We start from the raw sequence: 19,662 nt of genomic DNA, 5'->3' as shown, positions 1-19,662 counted from the left end.
GCTTTGGCCTTTTTCACATCTATTTATCACCCCTCTTCGTGTTCAAACACTTCATTAAGAAATGTTGCGAAAGAGAGACAGCTCTGTTTCCATGGCAACCCTTCCTTGCTCTGTTGCTTTCGTGATTCTCGCTTTCTTACAAGCTCTCAACATCGCAAGTAAATCTCTAGATCTTGTCTTACTTCGACTCAACTGTATATTTTTTACTAGTTGTTACTGAAAAGCAAGCTCACTTGGTTGATTTTTTTTTTCTCTCTCTCTCTTTGCAGATTCGCAATCATTCGTTGGTGTAAACTATGGCCAAGTCGCGGATAACCTCCCGCCACCAGCGGCCACCGCGAAGCTTCTCCAATCTACTTATATTCAAAAGGTCCGATTATATGGATCCGACCCGGAGATGATCAAAGCCCTCGCCAACACCGGGATCGGAATCTTCATCGGCACCGCGAACGGCGATATTCCGGCGCTCGCCTCCGACCCGAACTTCGCCAAAAACTGGGTTAACACCAACGTGGTCCAGTACTATCCTTCGAGCAACATCATCCTCATTTCTGTTGGCAATGAGGTCATGACCTTCGGCGACCGGAATCTGATTACCCAGTTGGTTCCGGCGATGCAGAATATCCAAAATGCTCTCAACGAAGTGTCTCTAGGGGGCAAAATAAAGGTCACAACAGTCCATACAATGGCGCTGCTTACGGTCTCTGATCCGCCATCTGCTGGAACCTTCGACCAGAACAACGGGGATGTGTTGAAGGGAATTCTTGAGTTCAACAATGCCAACGGTTCGCCCTTCGCGATCAACCCGTACCCATATTTTGCATACCGAGGCGACACGAATCGGCCCGAGACTCTGCCATTTTGTCTTTTCGAACCCAATTCTGGGCGAGTGGACGCGAACACAAAGATCAAGTACTTGAACATGTTCGATGCGCAGCTCGATGCAGTTCGTTCTGCTTTGAACGGTTGGGGCTTTAGAAATGTCGAGATCGTGGTCGCCGAAACCGGCTGGCCGTACAAGGGAGATCCTAATGAGGTCGGAGCAAATGTTGATAATGCTAGGACTTTCATCAGTAACCTTGTGCACCATCTCCGGACCCAAGTTGGGACTCCATTGATGCCAAACAAGTCAGTGGATACTTACATATTTGCTCTGTATGATGAGAACTTGAAACCAGGACCCGGATCAGAGCGAGCTTTTGGGATTTTCAAGCCTGATCTTAGCATAAACTACGATGTGGGTCTATCCAGGGTGACACCATCAGTTCCGGTTACCCCATCATCAGGTCCGGTGACACCATCAGGTCCGGTTACCCCATCATCAGGTTCGGTGACACCATCATCAGGTCCGGCGGCTCCATCGCCGAAGCCAATTAAAGGATCGTGGTGTTTGCCTAAGCAAGGTGTATCAGATGCTCAATTGCAGATTAATATTGATTACGCTTGTGGAAAAGGGATTGATTGCAGTCCAATCCAACCAGGCGGTGCTTGCTTTGAACCAGCAACTGTTGCATCACATGCTGCTTATGCAATGAATATGCTCTATCAATCCTTGGGTCGGAATCCACGGGACTGTGATTTCTCACAAACAGGCACACCTTCATCCAACAATCCCAGTAAGTTCTCTCAACATAGGCCGTGGCTTTCCCTAATTACAATCTTTGTCGTCTTTGTTTGTTCTTTGAATCTTTGATGGTATTATGTTTATTGGTTTTTCCACTGTAGGCTACAATGGGTGCAGTTACCCAGGTGAGAGTACCTGAGCTGGCGGGTTCTCTCCTTTGTACATGTAAATTTTAGTGATTTCTAATGCATAATTATTTGTATTTTTCTTGAAAAATCAATTATGTGATTTGGGTTATGGATGCAAAGCTTATAATTGTTCTTTGGATAAATTTTGTGGCGTTAGATAAAGATTTCTACTGATATAAAAGCATGCTTTCGACGCATGGATGATGGATCACCTTGAAAATCACAGTTACGTGGATCTCGTGGATACATTCTATGAATTATCTTCAAAAAGTACCAATGTACCATAAATAATGATAAGACTTGAGAATCTTATAGCGCACAAGCCACAAGGTGACTCTTGGTTTCAACACAAATATGTTTGAAAGCTTCAGTTACAACTGATGATTCATAATACAATCCCAACAACTGCATTTTTCTTCGTTTGTTTTCGATACAAGGAAGAACACAAATCCAATATCCTGAAGTGCATAACCATCACTATACAAAGCAGAGACTTTAACATCTGAAACAGGACAGCAAAAATGGAGGGCTGACGCCTACCAAGTGTTCGACAAAATTACTGAACTAATCCGACCCGAGAGAGGCTACTTTCAACTCATCAACAAACGAAGAAACATATGTTATGTCATTGACAGTTCCTAAAGAGAATCAGACGCCCGTAGATCCAAAACCTCCATCTCCTCTCACAGTTTCATCAAGATCCTCCAATTCCACAACCGCCGGAGTCATGATCTTTTCAATAATCAGTTGGGCAATCCTGTCACCCACTCCCACCTGAAAATCGACATCAGAGTGGTTGAACAATATAACCCCAACTGGGCCTCTGTAATCAGCATCAATTACACCCGCCCCTACATCAATCGAGTGTTTCCAAGCCAGTCCCGATCTTGGTGCTGCAAATACATATCAAAGAATCTTCTCACGAACAATAATTGAAGAAAAAACCAATCACATATAGAGATAGAGATGGAGTAAGATATTACCGATACGAGCATACGTTCCCTCCGGTACTGCAATGCTCAGATCAGTTTGGATTAGAGATTTTCCTCTGGCTGGTACCTTAGCGTCAATCGCACTACAAACAGACATAACCCTGTAAGCTTCAACTTCCTTTACAAAAAATAAAAAATACGGAAGTGAATCTATGGATCAACCTCGAGAGATCGTAGCCGGCAGAGAGAGAGGAGGCTCGTGAAGGCAACACAGCCTTCTCAGATAGTTTTTTCACCCTAATGAGTGGAATAGGGTTTTGCGATGCTTCATTGACGCCGTTCTGCATCTTCGGAGATGGCTCATCTGCTTGGGCCATTCTGAATACTCGAAGAGAATGAGAAGTCGCACGCAGTGGATTTGTGTGAGAGTAAAATGAGGACTTGAAAACCCTATCATAGAGAAAAAGAGGCGCCAATCTGGGTGTTTTCCAAAATGTCGCGCCAACTATTCGCGCCATTTGATTGTGGACGACGGATCAAGGTGGAGTGGAGATGCAGTTATCCCTGTTTTCCGATTTCTCAGACTCCACGAATATTAATTGGGCCGTCTGTTAGGGCCGTAGTTTAAATAGAATGGGCCATGCCCAATTCACGAACACAACAAAACGGTGGGTAGCTTTAGTCACACTTTGGTTTTTTCTATAGACACCCCGTCAAGTGATTTTTACAAGGGATAGTCAACTTAGATTGGGATGTCTGTAGAAAAAATGGGGTATAACTAAAGCTACCCAAAACGGTGCGATTTGAATAATTTATCTTTTTAGGCGCCATAAAAACGATTTTTATTTTTAATGCTTGGTAGGTCTTCATTGTTATGACAAGGTTGCAAAGCATTTTTCTGTGATTGGAGGAGGACGTAAATTTTGTTGTAAATTATATGTATTTTTTGAATGTAATATAAAATCAATGTATAACAATCATAAAAAGTATCAACATAGTAAACAATAACTAATAATCGATAAGTTAAAAATAATTTGATTTCAACCAAATAATGACTTTCATTCTTGAAAATGCGTTAGAAATACACAATGTTCCACATCAATTATGATGGTATTAGCCTAAGCGACACTTTTATGTGGAACATTATTATCAATGGCTCTTCTAGTCATTACATTTCGAAAAATCATAAGGATTTTTTTTTTCTTTTGAAAAGCAATAATTTTGTAAATAAATATTTTTTTTCCTTCGATATTCAATACGTGAACGGAATTTTAAGGATTTTACGAAACACTTACCTTTTTCCTCTAAAAGTTATTACAGGTCTAAGTTGATTCAACAATTAAATGGGTGGAATTATCATATAATTAGTATCGGATTTATTCTTTTAAGCCCAAACATAATTCATCTTCATTGTAGAAAATCCTTTTAGGAACAAAAATGTATACTCCAAAAAGCAGACAATATTTATAATTGAAGACAATATTTATAATTGAGTCAAATCTCTCCCACCTTATTTTCTTAAAAATAGTGGGTGTAGTGTACACAGTTGATAATAGTTCCAAGGAAAAAAGAAAGTGTACTGGGTTATTGTACTATCGTTTTGAATAACCGCTATACAAACTAAACCCCAGTCTAAACGGCGCTATTCGTAGCACAATGCGCACCCCTGAAACACGGCGAAAAAGAAGAGGGAAGTGCGAGACAATCCCATCACCAGCAAGGGCACATATCGGGTACGATTCACTTGCCATGTCTTGTGCATCGTTCCCCTTTTTAGCCATCGGCGTGCTCTTCACTTTTTAATCCGCGCGTGTACTTAAGCAGCCATAGTCTCCAAAACGAGTCGTTTAGCAGTGATTAAGGCTCAGAGAACAAATCAAGGGTTGTTACTAACGTAAGCCGCTGTGTATACTTCTTCTTATCCTAACATCCCTAATTTATCTTCCCTTAACCTATATTCCTCCTCCGCATTCTGCTTCCCCACCTCGCTCAAGCAAACAGAACAACCAAAAACAGCAAAAAGGGTTTTCCTGTCTCTCTCGCCGATCATCAATGGCTAACAATGGCTCCAGCTCCGGAAACGGCTCTACTCCCCACTTTGATTCCCGCCAGAACCTCTCCGTCACCCCTCCCCGTCAGATCTCCAAAGGTATTTGTCCCGTCATTCTTCGGAGACTCTGTATTCGTTGCTCTTAGCTTTTTTTGCCTTCGATTATTCTTTCAAAACCCTAGATTTTCTTTGAGGTTGGAGCTTCCTGTGTTGATTATTGGCTTTGATGACAATTCAGCGCCATTTCTTTTGAATTTATTGTTTTTGGCTAAGTGCCGGTGGAAGCTAGGGTTATGTTTTATCGACAACAATGCATCGTTTCATTATTAAGTTTGACCTGTAGTTCAAGTTTTTGATTGAGTAGAGGAGAGAAGCTATCTCTGTGTCACACTGGCCGCATAAAGTCGAAGCCTTGAAATTTTTCCCCATTTTCGCTATTCGTGTTTTCAGTTGCAAGCCACAGTTTATGAATCAGTGAGTGATATTTAGGCAATTTTTTTGAAGATTTTTCACTGATTATTTCTATTGCGTTACGTGTTTGTTCTCAGATATTGTTGTGGCTAGTAAGTAGGCAATGCGGAAAGCAGTGATTAACAAGGTTCTTTTTCGTTTTTCTAGGCTGTTTACAGGCTCATGCTCAGTATATTTGCTGTGAACTATGCGTGTTTCACATACAGTTACATGAATTGAAGACTAGATTGATGTGCTCAATGTATATGTACTTTAAATACGTATATCCCTCATTGATTAATATATTCGCTTGAGTTTATTTTTTATTTTTCTTTTTGGTTGACTAACAAAAAAAAACCCTCCTAAAACCTCCTCTTTACATATTATATGGGGGTAGATTACGTACATCTTGCCTCTCCCCAATCCCCCTCTACGGAGTCTTGTGCACAGGAGTTGTTTACCCTTTACGTGGTTGACTAACGAAATTATTTTTGTTGTGGTTGGAATGGAAAGGCTTTGAGGTTCTTATTCTGATGCATCTCTCCTCCCACCTTTTCTCATAGCAAAAGGATCTTTAGACCTGGTTTTTGTGACATCTAAGGTTGAATCCTTGACCTAGTGTTAAGGTTGCTTCATGCAACCTAGAAGTCATGAGTTCAAATTCTGCAAACCGCCTCTGGGGATAGGTTGCGTTTAGCCTAAGTTCATTTGACCATTTCATCTTATCTGGTTTTGCATTTTTCCTAGTAATTTTTTTCTCAAGAATCATGTTGCGGCAAGGGTGCTTGTTCTGTGAAAATATATTGATTGCATAAATTTAGTTGAATTTTAAAGTTGGAGTGATGCAATATATGTGCAACCGTTTCTAGTTATTTGACATTGTTTAATGGAATGGTCGGCATGGTGCTCCTGAAATCTTGTCTTGGTTCTACATATAAAATGTTGCTAATGCTTTTATTTTCTTTGTGCAGATGTTCTGGGATCTGACAGTCCTATTCCGCTTTCGCCGCAATGGCTTCTGCCAAAGCCAGGGGAGAGTAAACCTGGAACAGGCACTGGGGTCTGTATTCATTTTTCTTTGACGATTTTACTTTGTAGTGGCACCTGATTTGTGGTCATGAAGATTTATATGTAATGTCTTATTTGCAGGAAAAAAGATGCATTTGCCATCTCTGTGTGATTTTTTTTAAATATAATTTGTTTGACGCAATTAGTTTAGATTATTGTTGTACTGCTTTGTCTCCTTCCTTTTCTGTTTCACATAAATAGTTGTTTAAACAGGAAGGCCATATCAGCACAAATCCTGGTTATGACAATCACTCGGTTGTCAATAAGTCATCTGGAAATGGTGAGGGGATGCATGACACACTGAAGAAAAAGGATGTATTTCGTCCATCCTTGCTTGATAGGGAAACCAACCGTCTTGACCGCTGGCGTGAAGAAGAAAGGGACACTAATTCCTCTGTGCGCAAGGACCGCTGGAGGGATGGAGATAAGGAGCTCGGTGACCCCCGGAGGACAGAGCAGTGGATGGATAACTCTTCCAATCGACACTTTGGGGAATCACGCCGTGTTCCTTCTGATCGCTGGTCCGATTCTAATAACCGGGATGCTAGTTTTGATCAACGGCGTGAGAGCAAATGGAACACACGCTGGGGCCCTGATGATAAGGAGTCAGAAGGCGTGCGTGATAAGCGGATGGATTCAGGCAGAGATGGGGACATGCTCCTTGACAGAGGTTCGTTACCTAGTCATCAAAAGGATGAGAGGGATGGAGATAATTTTCGAGCATGGAGATCCAATTCTTCCCAAAGTCGAGGAAGGGGAGAGCCTTCTAATCACCAAACTCTGACGCCAAACAAACAAACTACTACTTTTTCCTACAGCAGAGGGCGTGGGGAAAATACCCCTCCAACCTTTTCTGCTGGCCGGGGAAGGTTCAGTTCCACCGGAAGTGTTGTGAATAGTTTTCCTGTTCATTCCCAGGCTCCAGGGACCATCTTAGACAAGGGTGACACTGGCCATAGTGAACCTTCCCTCTTAAGATACAGCAGGACAAAATTGCTTGATGTCTACAGGAAGACTGATGGGATGTCATGTGAGAAACTACTTGATGGTTTTGTACAAGTGCTTCTACTTACACAGGAAGACCTGTTAGAACCTCTAGCACTTTGTGCACCTACTTCTGATGAAATGGTAATTTTATTAACACTGTTGCGTCTACGGAATAAAGTTACCCTGCTGGTGAATCTATTTACTCCTGATGATCTTGATTTGATAATTTTACTGGTTGAGTAGGTGGTTTTGAAGGGAATCGAAAGAGGGGAAATAGTCAGTAGTGGTGCACCTCAGATATCCAAGGATGGAACTGCGGGGTGGCAAACATTGGATTTCACACAGTCAAGGCGAACGAAGATTGGTAGCGCCATATTCTTGTTAGCATTAAAATGTGTCTTTCCATTTTCTCTGTTGTGAACGATGTTCATATTTGCTTGACTGAGCAGGCAGTAAAGAAGACATTCCGCTTGCTGGAGATGATTTTAAAGATGAAATTGCTGATACTTCAAAAGGAAGTTATTTGGGTTATTCAGAAGGCTCCTCCAAGGAAAAACAATCACATAACCTTGGGCCTAACTCAAAAGTAGAAGCTACGCATGATCAAAAAATGTATCAAAATAATAAGTTCAAAGCTGAAGGTATTTGAACCCCAAAAAATTGCGTAGCAAACCTATTATTCTTATTACGCAATTTAGAACATTCTGGATGCCATTTTTTTTATTGATCCACTTAAAATCTTTTTCGTGAACTATGTATGGTGTGTGATGTGTAAAACCTGGTAAGTTATCAGCTGAAAAAAGAAGTGTTGAGAACAATGTTGGTTGCAATAATTATTGTAGTCTATTCGGTATAATTATTCATCTACTTAATTATGTAATTATATTTTAGTTAAATTTCCAGTCTTGCTCTCCTTTTTATCAAGAGCTGTGGCTCTTTGTTTCCAATCTATGTGAAACATTGTGGCCTTTGTAGGTGTTTTCTTTAGAACTTGTAGAGTTTTAAATTTTAATCTAACACCCTGTGCGTACAAAGTTCTTTTGTTGCATTGCATTTGGTGATTAAAGTTTTATGTGTATAGGTTTTAGAGAAGGTGGCGATTCTTACCGAAAGGCTGATGAGACATCCGTCATTCAAGATTTGAGTGTTAAGGGAAAAAATTCTATCCCTACTGGGGTTTCTTGGCGGAGCTCATCTTCAGGAGAACAATCGCATATTGGGTTTCATGATTGGAACGAGATCCCTAGTGGTGTCAGCTCTAGACTGTCTCAGATGGACTGGACACAACCACAGAAGGATCAAAACAATCAATGGGAAAGCATGGCTAAATTATCTTTCTCAAAGGAAGCAAAGTGGCAAACTGCTGATGATCCCATTATAAAACGGCAACCATCTGCAGTTTTTGACAGAGAACAGAAGGTCAACAAGCTTTCACAGCCCTCTCCTGAGGACCTCGTTCTTTATTACAAAGATCCTCAGGGTCTCATTCAAGGTCCCTTTCCTGGTAGTGATATCATTGGATGGCTCGAGGCTGGATATTTTGGGATAGATTTGCAGGTTCGCCTTGCAAATGCATCCGAAGACTCGCCGTTTTCGTTACTTGGTGATGTTATGCCCCATCTTCGAGCTAAAGCCAGACCACCACCCGGCTTTGCCCTACCGAAGCCAAACGAAACAGCAGATGGGTCAAATAGGTCAAACTTTAGTAGCCTTGGAAAGGTTCATTCTGGCATGAATGAGATTGATGTGATACGAAGTGAGCCAAGACATGTGCATGCTTCATCAATAGAAGCTGAAAATAGGTTTTTGGAGTCACTTATGTCTGGTAATTTGAGCAATTCATCCCAAGGTTGGTTCTTTTTGGTAAATAATGTCAGTATTATTGATTATGAATGAGAGGCTGTTATATGCTTTAGCTTTCTGCTTTTTTTTTTCCTTATAATAATTAGGAGATGGAGACTAACATGTGCTGCTTGATGTGTAGGTTTGCAACCCTATGTTGGTAATAATCCTAGTGGCATGCCTTCGTCTGCCACAGATTCAGAAAATGACCTGTACCTTTTAGCCAAGAGAATGACACTTGAACGACAAAGATCGCTGCCGAATCCTTATCCACATTGGACAGGGAGAGACTCTACGCCAATTGTTTCAAAACCAGAGATTATCGCAGATTCTGCAACCCCTCATGCAAAAGTTTTATTTTCAATGGCAGACAATTCACACCAGCCTCCTCATTCTCAAAATTCTGACTTGATGTCCATCATCCATGGGTTATCGGAGAGACCAGCTGCTGTTGTAAACAATGGTGCTCCGGGCTGGTCTAATTTCTCTGTCCATGGTGGCTTGGATCCACTTCAGGAGAAGATTGATCTACATGCCCAAAGTTTTCCAGCCCAAACTCCCTTTGGGCATCAACAAAGGCTGCAACCACAAAGCTCACCCCAGTTAGCAAATCTTCTTGGTCAAGCTGTAGATAATCCTTCTGGAGTTTTGACTGCTGAAAAGTTGCTATCTCCTGGTTTGGCGCAAGATCCACAGCTCCTTAATAATTTGTTACAACAGCAGTATTTGTTGCAATTGCATTCCCAGGCACCTATTCCATCGCAGCAGCTGTCATTGTTGGATAAGCTCTTGTTGCTTAAACAGCAACAGAAACAGGAGGAGCAGCAACAGTTGTTACGTCAACATCAGTTGCTTTCTCAGGTTCTGTCTGAGCATCATCCTAACCAGCAATTCAGTGAACCGTCTTTTGGCCAATCACAGGTTGCTGCAGTGTCTGCAGGTAATCAAGTTGATCCTTCTCGAATTCAGGCATCACAAGAATTGTTTCCAATTGCTCCCCAGATACCCGTAACCAATATGCAAGACAAACTCAGTGCTAACATCTCGAATCTGCCTCCACAAGTAACCCAGAATCTCACTCATAATGTTAGTTCTGGAACCTCCCTTGTACCTCTACCACATCAAATGTTTGGGAATATTCATCCTCAGCATGGTTGGGGTGCTACTCTTCCTAAACAGACTGATAATGTCACGGAGAAGGTATCACCTCCGACCTCAACATTGGTTGAAAGCTTTCAAGAGACATCAAACAAATTTACTAAAGAGCCTTCTGTTGTTCATAATGCTGTCCTTGCTTCTGAGTACCATACTTCTCTACCTATGGAGCTGACATCAGAGGACGTTCATAGGACTGGGGAAAGTCTAGTTGTTGCGGTATCCGGAGCTATGGCTGATGATCTTCCTTCTATTGGACCTTCTCATGATTCGTCTGTGCCGGGGAATGTCACTGGCGATAAAGTGCAACCAGATGTTTCTCTTGATGGAAAACAGGTTGCAAAAGAAAGACCAAGTGATGTGCCATCTCAAGGGACTGCCATTAAAAGTGTTGAAGTTCGTGAGGCAAGAAAAGGTTCTGATAAGAAGTCCAGAAAACAAAAATCTTCAAAGTTGCAACCTTTGTCTGACCAGGCAAAGGTAGGGTCAAATGCTTCCTCTTTGCAGCAATTGAACCAATCAGAGTCTAGGGGGCTAGATGTTGGTGACACAAAACTTGATGCACACATTGGTTCAGGAGAAACACTCCAAGGAACATCACCGCCAGAAAGAAAAGATAACAGGACTAAGGTTACTACCATAGAAATTGGGGATTCCCGACAGTTGAATAACTCAGTGCCTGTGACTCTTTCTGGGGATAATGTTGGAATTGTTGAAGTCAAGGAAGAATCAGATCTGGTCGGGTCTGTCTCCTTGCAGAATTCGCAGATTCACTCTGGACAACGAGCTTGGAAACCTGCTCCTGGTTTCAAGGCAAAGTCTTTATTGGAAATTCAACAGGAAGAACAGAGAAAGGCACATGTTGAAGCGGTTGTGTCTGAGGTCACTAACTCTGTCAACTCTATGAGTTTGTCATTTCCGTGGGCCGGGGTTGTGGCCAATTCAGACTCTAAATTATCTAAAGGAACTACAAAAGATGAAGGTTTTACTGGGGTAAATATAGGGATACCCGATAGTTCTCCAAAATCAAAGAGCAAGAAGAGCCCATTGCATGATATACTGGCAGAAGAAGTTTTGGCAAAGTCTGATGAGAAAGTTATGGAGGTTTCTGACAGTACCTCTAGTTTGACTTCCACACTTGTTACTGCCGGTCATGTGGAATCTGTTGATGATGGAAACTTCATTGATGCTAAAGAAACCAAAAAGAGTCGCAAAAAATCTAAAGCTAAGGCTGCTGCAGCTGGAGCTAAGGTCTCTCTACCCAGTACTCCTGCTGATGTGTCTGTTGCTTCAAGCATCACTGAGAAAGCCAAAAGTTCACGCTCTATGCAACAGGAGAAAGATGTTTTGCCTGCAATCCCATCGGGCCCTTCATTGGGAGATTTTGTTCTTTGGAAAGGAGAGTCAGCCAACCCTTCTCCAGTGCCTGCTTGGTCTATGGATTCCAAGAAGCTTCCTAAACCCACATCTTTGAGGGACATCCTTAAGGAACAGGAGAAGAAGGGTTCTACGCCACTGCAAAGCCAGATTCAAGCACCTCAGAAATCACAGCCAGTGCAGGCTAACCATGGTAGTCAATCATGGTCTATCTCTGCATCTCCAGCTAAGGCTGCTTCTCCTATTCAAATCAATTCTCGTGCTGTTTCTCAGTCAAAACATAGAGGAGATGATGACTTATTTTGGGGACCAATAGATCAACCAGGGCAAGAAACTAAGCAGTATGACCTTTTTCTATCCTGGATGCTCTTTCCTTCTTTTGTTTGGTGGACTTTTTTTGGCCTTGGCTTCTGCTCAAGTGGAAATGCCTTGTTTGGATGTTTTTGTTACTCATTAAAGAATTGTTGCTTATGGGTTTCTCTGGGAAACTAGGTCAATGATATCATTTACCTTCAAATTGTATGATTTATTGACGTGCTAGTGAACTTGGCATTTTAGTTTTTTTCTCCTAGGACTTGTCTTGAATTTTTTTTACCATATTATCTTTTAACTCAATTTTCTTGAGAAAGAATCCTTGCCGTTTTGAAAATTTGATGGTCTTATTTGCTTCTGTTGTCATCATTGTTAATGTATATGGACAATGCCACTTTTTCTGTTGGGAATTTATGTGATTTAACATGATTAATTGGATTCCCATTTCCACTACTTTCAATGTGCCATAAGTTCTTTCATTTTAATTTTTTTTGATGTTGATTCTACATTTAGTCTCTTGAAATTTGGTTACAGTTGTTCCAATATGTGAGGAAACTGAATTCTATTTTTGCTCTTGGAAGCAGGGCAGATTTTCCTCAGCCTGTTAATGTGGGTAGTTTGGGAACTAAGAGCACTCCTGCAAAAGCAAATCTGGGTGGATCGTCAGGCCGACAAAAATCGATGGGTGGCCGTGCTGTTGAGCATCCTCTCTCATCATCACCTGCATCTGCTCAGACATCCCTGAAGGGGAAAAGAGATTCTTTGACCAAGCATTCAGGTTAACCATTGTGAATTGTATGATTTGTTTTAGCATATTTATTGTGTTAACCTTTATGTGTTCATATTTCTGCAGAGGCTATGGACTTCAGAGATTGGTGTGAGAGCGAGTGTGTTCGGCTTCTTGGGACGAAAGGTATAGCATTTTCTAGTTTATGGTTTGTCTTGTATATGAGCTGAAAAGTGTATCTTTTCGAGAGTCCATCCTGGCACTTCTCACCCGAAGACAATTGGAATGGAAGATAAGCATGGACACCTGACTGGAAATTCTGTCATTTTTTTTAGCTATTTTTCTGTATCTGCCTCAATGATTTAGTATATAGAAGATGATTTGGTATTCTAAATCCTTTGTTGTTGATCTTGAAGTTCCATCTAATACAACCTTTGTTTTGTTTTTCTTGTGTTTTCCAGATACAAGTTTCTTAGAGTTTTGCTTGAAGCAAACCAGAACAGAGGCTGAGATGCTTCTGACAGAGAACCTTGGTTCATTTGATCCTGATCACGAGTTTATTGAAAAATTCCTCAACTACAGAGAGTTATTACCAGCAGATGTACTTGAAATTGCCTTTCAAAGTCGGAATGATCGGAAGGTATCCCAGAGTGGTGCCAAAGAAGTGAATTCTGACAATGCAGGCTTTGGGGGTGTGGACCGTGATGGCCTTGATGGGTCATCAAAAGCGGGAGGAAAAAAGAAGGGGAGGAAAGGGAAGAAAGTTAGCCCTGTGGTGTTGGGATTCAATGTCGTTAGTAACCGTATCATGATGGGTGAAATTCAGACGGTGGAAGATTAAGACAGAGACAGGAGGACAGAAGACAGGAGGCTTGAGAGGTGGTTGTAAATACATTTTGCTCAACTGTTCTGTACATGTTTACTTGGGATTTTTTTGTTCCCCTCCGCTATAGAGCAATAGCAGCGCTAATTCATGCTGAATTGTTTTCTTTTTTTGAAGCAATGCTTGGGCAGAAAACCTTGTGAGTTTGGTTCATCTTTTTCATTAAAAAACCTTTTTATCTGCTTCGTTCAGAAATTCTCTTTTAACCTTAAGTTGCATGAAAGTTGAAAGCTATGGTTGGCGTGCCAATGAATGAAGGGATGTCATTGGCAGGCGAACCGGAGCTTGGGACATCCGGGTTCATATACAATGGTATGTAACCTTCAATTCTCAACCTTGTTTAGTTTCAGAGTTTCATTCTTCAAGTCTGGATTTCTTTTTTAGCCATGGGAGTTTGGAGTTGATTAATAGTCAAGCATGCTAATACATGGTAGTACTGTAGTAGGCCTGTGGCATTTCTAATTTTCCCTTCAATGTCAGGACCCCTCGATTCTTGGAAAATTATCTGAACCTTTCTCGGAAAATGTTTCAAAGAACATTGTACATTTGTACATCATCACTTAGATCATGACACCAAGAGACAGACTAATGTACCTTTGTATCTATGGTCTTCCTAAATATGAATACGTTGGAGTTTTATTCATTAGAAGGAAAGTGTAGACGTGAGGTTTTACAATCTCCTTTGATAATCATGCAAAATTCACATTAGATACATGCCACGAAACTTGACACTGGTGTGGTATTGGTTGGGGAAGCTCCGACGGTAAAATAAACTGATGGCTGAGGGATTTTTAGTGAGAGAATTTTTAGTGAGAGAATTGAAAGAAAAGGTTTAGAGTTGGTGCTAGTAGTTTTACTACTACAATTTTTACTACAGCGAAAAGTCTAACGCTATTTGTCGCTGGAGACCGAGTAGTAAAAATTTGAGTTCGTGCGGGCGGGGTGAGTGACGTCAACGGTTCTGCGGCTGTTTTCAATGACCCCAAATATTATTAATTAACCAAAAGCGTCGAGGGCCCTGGGTTTTTAACGTTTTGCGGTTTGGACATTTTCGTTGAAGGTGTCAAGGTGTGACTGGAGACAACCTTGTTCTTCTCAGTTGATAGAATTCGAATTTGGATTTCTCCAGAGTTTGGGTTTGGTCCCTAGTTTTTGATGAAGAGAATGACTAGTTTCATATACAAAAAGGAAGACTTTATCTTCAAAATACAAATATTTTACACCTCACAAGGGAAATTCCGTGTACCTCTCATGTACGTCATCACTTGGATTTGGTCATTGCTCCAGGCTTTAGGTCATATTCTCCTTTTTTATTTTTTTAACACAAATAGCGTGTGCCCTGCATCTCAAAGGCCGGCCTCTCCTTCTTATAAATGGTCTGGCATTTCGTCGAACACTGAGAGAACACAGTCGATGCATCCAGTTCCACATATGGCTAAGAGCCTCAAGCTTAAGTTCTCTCGCGTTATACCTTCACTTCAATTCTGTCGTCAGAAAAACCCTTCTACTTTCCCGGAAAATCCAATTATTGGAAAATATAGGCTCTCTCCTCTGAACCCCAAAACTCGTGAAATTGCCTACCCTAACCTCCCGGCTCCACCTCCACCTCCGTCAACACCGGAAGATTCGTTCGTCAAACGTGGCGTGTCTAACAAGATCGCATCCGTCGGCTGTGGATGCGGATCGAGCCAATGCATTGAGCATTCGTCTTTTGAAGATTGTAGCTCCGAGTCAATAGAACCGCGATATGTGATCAATTACGTCCCCAAACCTCGCCGGAAAACCTACGGTGAAACGTCAACCAGAAAGAAAGATAGTAGAAAGAAGGAGAATGAAAGCGGCTGGTTCAGCAGCGAAGAAGAGGAAACCGAAGAGACTGAATCTCCCCAATCTTCTTCGATGACCTTCTCGAATAATTCCTCTTATGATTTCAATCAAGCAATTGAGAGCAGAACAGAGAAATCCGATACTGATCAATGTAGGCCAATGAAAAACAAGAAAGGCAATGTAAAGAAGATCCGGAAGTTGAAACGCCACGTTTCGTTTTCCAAGCCGAAGATAGTGAAGAATGAGTCTCGGGTGAAGGTATTGGCGCAGCGGAGTGGTACACCATACACGGTGGAGGAAAAGGTGAAGGACAGCGTGGCGGTGGTGAAGAAATCGATGGATCCGTACGAGGACTTCAAGATGTCAATGCTGGAGATGATACTGGAGAAGCAAATGTTCGAGGACAATGATTTGGAGCAGCTGTTGCAGTGTTTTCTGTCTTTGAATTCGAGGCAGTATCACGTCGTGATCGTGGAGGCGTTCACAGAGATTTGGAAGGCCTTGTTCGCTGATCATATCCTTCTGTAAAGCATGGAGGAGTTTCAATTTTCTTTTTCATTATTCTTTTGCAATATATATATACTTACTAATAATTTGTGTTTTTTTCTATAAGCCACTAATAGTTTGTTGTTATTAACTTTTTAAACTTTTTTTTAGGGTTTTAAATTTTAAATTATTTATCCATGTTGGATTGACATAACTCAACCGAATATGACAAAAAGCAAAAGTTAAGTACATTTCACAAAACAGACACATTTTTTGGGCCTAATTACTACAGAGACGGCCCAGAAGAACAAACTTGTGACCCAAAACGGATAATATTTGTTAATGTGTTTGAGTTTGAATTTCTAACATAATATTAGAACAAACACTCGATCTATTTGGATATAACCTCTAAACGTATCCACATAGGTCCATGCGACTAGTGAAATCACATAGGTCCGTTTCTTGGTCAATTTATTTTGTGGTCAGGTAGACATTTTTAGTAGAATGTATTGTCGATCCTCTTTATGCTCAATTAAGGGCGTCCCTTTTTCTTTTCTTTTTTTTTTTAAAAAGCATTATATAAGTAATGTAAAATGTTCAAACAAACAAGGCAATAGTAGTTGGACTCCAATTTGACTAAACAAATAAAAAAATGGACTACAAAGGAAAGAAATTTACAAAATTTCGAGTTAGGTAGCCGGCGCCCGGCTAGGAAAGCTGCGGTAATTCCCACGCTGGGTTTTTTCGAGCCCAGAAGATCTAAAACCTTTAGCTGCACCCAAAACATCACAAATTACGAACCCAATTTCATTTCCTCCTGTCCCGACAAAACCATGAAGGCGTCTCTCAAGGGCAGGTACGAATTGGACAAAAGCAGCGCCGCTGCCACTCTTGCCGTTGGAGCCGGAGATGTCAAGCTTCGGGCTTCCATGACCGAGGCTACCTTCGCCAAAGGCCCCAGCTTAAGTGGGTTGGCTCTAGCCGTTGAAAAACCTGGCTTCTTTATCATCGACTACAACGTCCCCAAAAAGGTACTCTCCAATTCGCCAATTCAGAATTGTCGCTTCTCTTTTCTTTGTAAGATTTGATAGGAAAGTTGGAATTACGGAATTGGACAACTGTTTTTGCGATTAGCACTGAAGCTTTGTCGTTCAGTGTTTTTTGGTTGCTGCTTGGTATCTGAACTACCAATTTGATAATTAGGGTTTTTTGGTAACTTCTTTGAATGTTTTTAGTTGAGATATATGCCTTTGTTGCTCATTGCTGTGTTTGTCTATCTGTTTATGCTGTCTTGGGTGCAGGATTTCAGGTTTCAGTTTATGAACACAGTTAGGGTTGCGGAGAAACCATTGAATCTGACTTACATCCACAGCAGAGGGGATAGCCGGACAATACTGGATGGGAATCTTGTGTTTGATTCTGCAAACAAGGTTTCAGCTAATTACATGCTTGGTACAGGCAATTGCAAGTTGAAGTATACTTACGTGCATGGCGGGGTAGCTACATTTGAGCCCTGCTACGATTTGGCGAAGAATTCTTGGGATTTTGCAGCGTCTCGGAAGGTTTATGACGATGACGTATTTAAGGCTACTTATCAGACATCAAGCAAGTTGTTGGGTCTGGAGTGGGCAAGGAATTCAAAAGTAAATGGGAATTTCAAGGTAAGCTTTATGCATTGTTATTTGTTTTGTGATGCTGAATCTATCTTTATTATTTTGCGAAGTGATATTTGCACTAACAATTTTATATAGAACCAGTACATCGTAACTCAATCAGATACTCTGGCACAGTAATAAAGAGAAGATCAAAAGAAAGGGAAGATAAAAGAAATAGGAAAGCAGGAGGAATTCAATATTCAAATTTCAAATCAATTTTTTTTATTCATGTAAGACATCATTGAATTGTAGATGGGCCTAGGAAAAGTGCAACGCGGTCTATGGAATCCAGGCTCACAAGTCACACGTCGAATTAAGAAACTACATATACTTGAAATTAAATGCAGAGGACTTGGATTTTATGATGTGGTCTAATTAATGGGTTGTACGCAAAATGCCTTGGGTAAGTCTAGGCCTTATAGAAGCTCCATCATGATGGTGTTTTGGCATTTAAACATTTTATCTGCTTGTTTTTCCACCCTTAGTTAATTCAAGAGAGGTTTGCTTTGTAGGACATGTAGCCATTTTTGTGGTCTATGGATGAGTGACATGAGTCCTTAGATGCTTGTGACTTTTGGAATGGTACTTTTTGGAGGGTTGACAATGCCACGATGCTGGAATTGGTCTAGTTGGGTGGTGTTATGTTTAAAATGTGGCCTTGGTGGTTGAGATTGTTAACATGGCAGGGACCACACAGGTGGTTTGGGTAAAGGACAAAATTGGTGTGATATACTTGTCATGGTGCCGTAGAAGAAGTTAGCTTTCAATTTTAGTGGGAAGACTAGTATTGCAGAGTGAACATAATCTTTAGGAAGACAAGTTAAAGGTGATCCATGGTGGTTTTATTGGTCAGCTTCGGCATTTGCAATGTTAGCAAGGTGGCCTTGGTGGCTGCTGCAGTGGCAAGGAGCAACATATACCAATATTTGTAGTTCATTGACTTCTAATGGTGTTTCAGGGGAAGGTAGCAAGTATGATGGCAGCGCTAGTGGGTAAAAGGATAATACTGTTTGATAATATTATGTTACTACTCAGTAAGAAAGACGAAGTATTATGCACCAAACAAGAGATTGTGTTTGTAGATATTCTTATGTTAGATATGGATAATTTATTTAAGTTTATGTTTAGAAATTATAAGTTAAACATGTTTCTTTCTGATAGGATTTCATTTTATGCTGGGATACCAGTGTTGGGACTTCATTGAATGGGTTCCTATTTGATATTTTTAAACTACCAAGTCTTATTACGTTGTTGTACAGTATTTCTGATTTTTGATGCCAGGTAAAGGGTTTGCTTGGCGAGTTAAGTAGGTCAACCCACACTTTTTCTCGCTGGTCGAGCTTGCTTTTTACAAAAAAAGCGATGCGAGACTGTAGTCTAACCTTATGGTCTATTATTTTCTCAGATATCTGCATCCCTCAATCTGGCTGAAGAATTAAAAATACCAAAGTTAGTTGCAGAGACTACCTGGAACTTTGAGATGTGATCTTCACCGTTATTCTCTCAGAGTTCCATTTACTTGCTTGGATTCATTACAGCTGGACAAAATGGCTTACTGTTACGCTTTTGGCTGCATCCCTGATATATTAAGAAAAGCTTATTTGCCCTTGAAAACTTTTGATGATTATAATGAAGCTGATTGCTCAGCAAAGACGCAGATTTCTGGCATTTATTCTTCGAACTTTTGATTTCTGTCTCAACTTGAACAGTCAGTCAATACAAATATTTAGCTACGCTGTGATCTGCACTACAAAATTTTATGACTGTTATCATATTGGTTAAAAGTGTGAAGGCTCCAGGACATTTCTTTAGAGGTCCTGCAGCTTGCTGATTTGGCATTCAATATTTTGAGAAGCAAACCAACACATATTTTCCCCGAAGTTGGTGGTAGGAAGAGCTTTCGACTGCTTGCCTGTGTTGGCATTAGTTGTACTTGGACATTTGAGCTTTGCTGGATTGTAGCTAGTTGGCCGGTTCTTTGAAGTTTGTTAGAAATGAGCTATGCAGAGAGGTCTGCACTGCATCATATGCAACATTTTCAAAGAAGGCATTCAACGTCTCGTGCCCATGGATTTATTTATTTATTTCCATTTCCTTGTAGCTTGGAGCTTGAGTGGTCATGGAGCTATGAGCTGCTTTTTTTTTTTCTTTTAACGGAG

The 19,662-nt window shown here is 40.9% G+C and overlaps 5 protein-coding genes across 9 annotated transcripts; 4 read left to right on the top strand and 1 right to left on the bottom strand.

Moving 5' to 3' along the window:
• Positions 1-1,906, top strand: LOC120000335 (glucan endo-1,3-beta-D-glucosidase-like). Of its 2 annotated transcripts, XM_038848372.1 has the most exons (3): positions 1-158; positions 270-1,616; positions 1,726-1,906. In XM_038848372.1, exons 1-3 carry the CDS (start codon positions 62-64, stop codon positions 1,761-1,763), a joined length of 1,482 nt encoding a protein of 493 aa, XP_038704300.1. In that variant the 5' UTR covers positions 1-61; the 3' UTR covers positions 1,764-1,906. The 2 variants fall into 2 exon arrangements, with proteins under 2 accessions (XP_038704300.1, XP_038704297.1); XM_038848369.1 differs by having other exon boundaries at positions 270-1,895.
• Positions 1,907-2,107: 201 nt separating this feature from the next.
• LOC120000336 (deoxyuridine 5'-triphosphate nucleotidohydrolase-like) lies at positions 2,108-3,259 on the bottom strand. Its single transcript, XM_038848373.1, has 3 exons — positions 2,907-3,259; positions 2,736-2,827; positions 2,108-2,645 (listed from the first exon to the last, which is right to left on the bottom strand). Exons 1-3 carry the CDS (start codon positions 3,200-3,202, stop codon positions 2,401-2,403), a joined length of 633 nt encoding a protein of 210 aa, XP_038704301.1. The 5' UTR covers positions 3,203-3,259; the 3' UTR covers positions 2,108-2,400.
• Positions 3,260-4,607: 1,348 nt separating this feature from the next.
• Positions 4,608-13,730, top strand: LOC120001050 (protein ESSENTIAL FOR POTEXVIRUS ACCUMULATION 1-like). 3 transcript variants are annotated; one of them, XM_038849271.1, is made up of 10 exons: positions 4,608-4,833; positions 6,156-6,244; positions 6,466-7,380; positions 7,483-7,603; positions 7,689-7,880; positions 8,321-9,088; positions 9,224-11,954; positions 12,507-12,703; positions 12,779-12,838; positions 13,114-13,730. In XM_038849271.1, exons 1-10 carry the CDS (start codon positions 4,737-4,739, stop codon positions 13,491-13,493), a joined length of 5,550 nt encoding a protein of 1,849 aa, XP_038705199.1. In that variant the 5' UTR covers positions 4,608-4,736; the 3' UTR covers positions 13,494-13,730. The 3 variants fall into 3 exon arrangements, with proteins under 3 accessions (XP_038705199.1, XP_038705200.1, XP_038705202.1); XM_038849272.1 differs by having other exon boundaries at positions 4,609-4,833; positions 12,510-12,703; XM_038849274.1 differs by lacking the exon at positions 4,608-4,833 and adding an exon at positions 4,874-5,208.
• Positions 13,731-14,760: 1,030 nt separating this feature from the next.
• Positions 14,761-15,995, top strand: LOC120001052 (transcription repressor OFP7-like). The gene has a single exon (XM_038849277.1). The coding sequence runs from the start codon at positions 14,787-14,789 to the stop codon at positions 15,888-15,890; it is 1,104 nt and encodes a 367-aa protein (XP_038705205.1). The 5' UTR covers positions 14,761-14,786; the 3' UTR covers positions 15,891-15,995.
• Positions 15,996-16,527: 532 nt separating this feature from the next.
• Positions 16,528-19,258, top strand: LOC120001053 (outer envelope pore protein 24A, chloroplastic-like). 2 transcript variants are annotated; one of them, XM_038849278.1, is made up of 3 exons: positions 16,528-16,879; positions 17,150-17,509; positions 18,909-19,258. In XM_038849278.1, exons 1-3 carry the CDS (start codon positions 16,682-16,684, stop codon positions 18,987-18,989), a joined length of 639 nt encoding a protein of 212 aa, XP_038705206.1. In that variant the 5' UTR covers positions 16,528-16,681; the 3' UTR covers positions 18,990-19,258. The 2 variants fall into 2 exon arrangements, with proteins under 2 accessions (XP_038705206.1, XP_038705207.1); XM_038849279.1 differs by lacking the exon at positions 18,909-19,258 and adding an exon at positions 18,016-18,816.
• Positions 19,259-19,662: the final 404 nt, after the last annotated feature.

This window comes from Tripterygium wilfordii, chromosome 6 (assembly GCF_013401445.1).
Source record: "Tripterygium wilfordii isolate XIE 37 chromosome 6, ASM1340144v1, whole genome shotgun sequence".
Taxonomy (NCBI): Eukaryota; Viridiplantae; Streptophyta; class Magnoliopsida; order Celastrales; family Celastraceae; genus Tripterygium; species Tripterygium wilfordii.
The sequence above is the reverse complement of the archived record's forward strand: the minus strand, read 5'-3'. Positions and strand labels throughout refer to the sequence as shown.